We start from the raw sequence: 2648 nt of genomic DNA on the forward strand, positions 1-2648 counted from the left end.
CTGGAAGTGAAGAATCATCGGTCCACATCGATCGATCGTTTAATCTCGGCATCGAATCTGCACCAGGTTCGTATCTCTCTCTCTCCGTCTCCCTCTTCTCTGTCTCTCTCTCTCGTATCGATTTTGTGGATATAATTCTGGGATTATCGATTATGTGTTTCTAATATTTTGCATGCTTTGGGTTTGATCAAGGTCCGCGGAGTTTGGGTTTAGGGTTTCATCGTCTCGTCCTTCTCTCGCTGTGGACGGGTACTTCCGCCGCCGTCGTCTATTCTCGTCCATCTCGCCTCTCTTCTTTCTCCGGTTGGAAACCATCTCCGCCGCCGTCACCAACAGGTTTGTCTTCTTTCTCCGTCCTCCGTTAGCTATATAGAGGAATCATTTAAACAAATAGATTGGTGATTCGCCTTTTGGTTGTAAATGATTGTATAGTGATCTGTTGGTTCGTGTTTCTGATGGACTTTCGTTTACCGATGAATATGATTGTATAGTGATCTGTGTTTTTGATTGTAAAGCAGAAGTTTTTTAGTGAATTTTTCGTATACTTGATTGATTAGGGAACTTTAGATAAAAAAATATGCTTGATTGATTAGTGAACTGAATTTTGATTGTATAGTTGATGGAGAGCCACGTTATATGTTGTGATCTATACTGAATTTTGATTCTATACTTGTTGTTTTAGATACATTGGCTTCATCATTGACATGTGTTGTTTTAGTTGGTGTGTAAATTGAAGTAAGTAGGTTTTGCCATTTAATGAAAACGTTGTACTGACTTTTTTACTTAGTTTGGTTTCGAAGGAGTGTTACTTGGCAAAGTTTTGTAGTTAGTTTGCTTGGTTTTGTAGTTAGTTTCGAAGGAGTAATAAATATTGATTAGTTATGTGTAACGAGTATAAGTAACTAATGTGTATCATATTTACTTACTTGTTTGCTTTGATTCTTTATTTTCCGAGTAATAAATATTGATTAGACCCTGGTAGTTGATTGTTAGAGAAACATTTAAGCTCTCTCATGGTTGTTCTCTCAAATTTCTTTAAATAGCCGCAGCAAGTTTAATTCTTGTTGTGGTTATCCCTTACTCTCTTCTTTCTCTCACATATCTTTCTTTTCTATTCCTGTCCTTCTAATCGAAATGGATTCAAGGAATCCATTGAATCCCTATAGTGAGTCCCCTAGTTATAGCTATCTTCTCCATAGCCAAAACTTTCAGTATGGAAGTTATCCTTCTACTCAGTATCCATCCGAGATACCTCCTTATAGTTCACAACAACCTGACGGTCCACCTGAACGTGAAGACCCAGCAGTTGCCTCTAAGGAGAGAAGGCAATGGACAGTTGATGACGAGGTCGTCATAAGTGCTTGGCTCAACACATCTAAGGATGCAATGGTTGGGAATGAACAAAAATCAGGGACGTTCTGGAAACGTGTTGCTGAGTACTATGAATCTACTCCACATGCTAAAGAGAGTGGTGAACCAAGAGAGTGGCTCCATATTAAGCAGAGGTGGCAGAAGATTAATGACATCACCAACAAATTTTGCGGTGCTTACTCGGCAGCGGAGAGACAGATAACTTCTGGTCAGAGCAAGACTGACGTCCTCAAGATGGCTTATGATATCTACTACGCTGATCACAAGAGAAAAATGGGCCGATATACTTTCAATTTTTTTTTTGCAGGTTTAATTCGTAAAAATGGGCCGATATAGTTACAGCCAGCCTTCAGATTCATCACACTATGGTGGGGATCAAGCTGATAGTGGGTACAACGAGACAGAAGAGCTTATTGGTCGTGACCAAGCTGAGTTGGAGTTGAAGTATCCTGAGCCGTCTCAGTACCCTACGCAGTATCCTCCACAACCTGAGGTGGAGTTTGGATTCCCCCAGGTTTGCTATTGTGGTGATGCACCAATTCTAGCTACATCAAAAAACGATCCGGGGAGGAGGGTATACACCTGCAAGAATGTGGATGATGGCGATTGCCATGTCTGGAAGTTTTGGGACGTCGCGGTGATGGAGGAGATGAGGGTGAGGGATAAACACATTCTGCAGTTGGAGGAAAAGGTAGATAACCTTACCTTAATGAGTAACTTTGAGTCTGAGGAAAAGGTGGTTAGGCTAGAGAACTTAGTTTCTGACTTGGCAAAGAAGTCGTTTACTTTAAAAATTGAGTTTGAAGTTTGTGTTGGTGTCATGCTCTTTGTCTTAGTCGTACTAATGTTGTTAACCCTTATGAGACTATGTACTAATGTGTTGTATTGTTATGAACTTTATGAATTACAAATGTGTTGTATTGTAATGAATTAAATGTAAGGGTTCGTGTAATGCACTTTTTTGTTAGTTAATTGTTTATTCCTCCATAGTTAATTGTTTATGCCTCCACTCCATGTATATTGTTCGATTCAATCACTTGTATAATTAACTTATTGATATCGAATTTGTAAGCCAACTGTGCAACAACTACTTCACTCGTTCACATAAAAATAATTAAAATGTGACTTTGAAACAACAACTACTTGTCTCGTGAACTACTTTAAACAACATAATAATTCAAAGGTACAACATAATAATTCAAAGGTGTAAGAGTCACATGAGTTGTTTTTTACTTCCACAACAAAACAATATACATTCACAAGTTGTATCACGAGAA

The 2648-nt window shown here is 38.8% G+C and overlaps 2 protein-coding genes across 2 annotated transcripts; both read left to right on the forward strand.

Moving 5' to 3' along the window:
• LOC106332539 lies at positions 1-2380 on the forward strand. Its single transcript, XM_013771005.1, has 4 exons — positions 1-66; positions 193-336; positions 1679-2289; positions 2353-2380. The coding sequence occupies exons 3-4, from the start codon at positions 1694-1696 to the stop codon at positions 2363-2365; spliced, it is 609 nt and encodes a 202-aa protein (XP_013626459.1). The 5' UTR covers positions 1-66; positions 193-336; positions 1679-1693; the 3' UTR covers positions 2366-2380.
• Positions 1135-1684, forward strand: LOC106330944 (glutathione S-transferase T3-like). The gene is made up of 2 exons (XM_013769330.1): positions 1135-1596; positions 1679-1684. Exons 1-2 carry the CDS (start codon positions 1135-1137, stop codon positions 1682-1684), a joined length of 468 nt encoding a protein of 155 aa, XP_013624784.1.
• Positions 2381-2648: the final 268 nt, after the last annotated feature.

Source organism: Brassica oleracea, chromosome C3 (genome assembly GCF_000695525.1).
Source record: "Brassica oleracea var. oleracea cultivar TO1000 chromosome C3, BOL, whole genome shotgun sequence".
Taxonomy (NCBI): Eukaryota; Viridiplantae; Streptophyta; class Magnoliopsida; order Brassicales; family Brassicaceae; genus Brassica; species Brassica oleracea.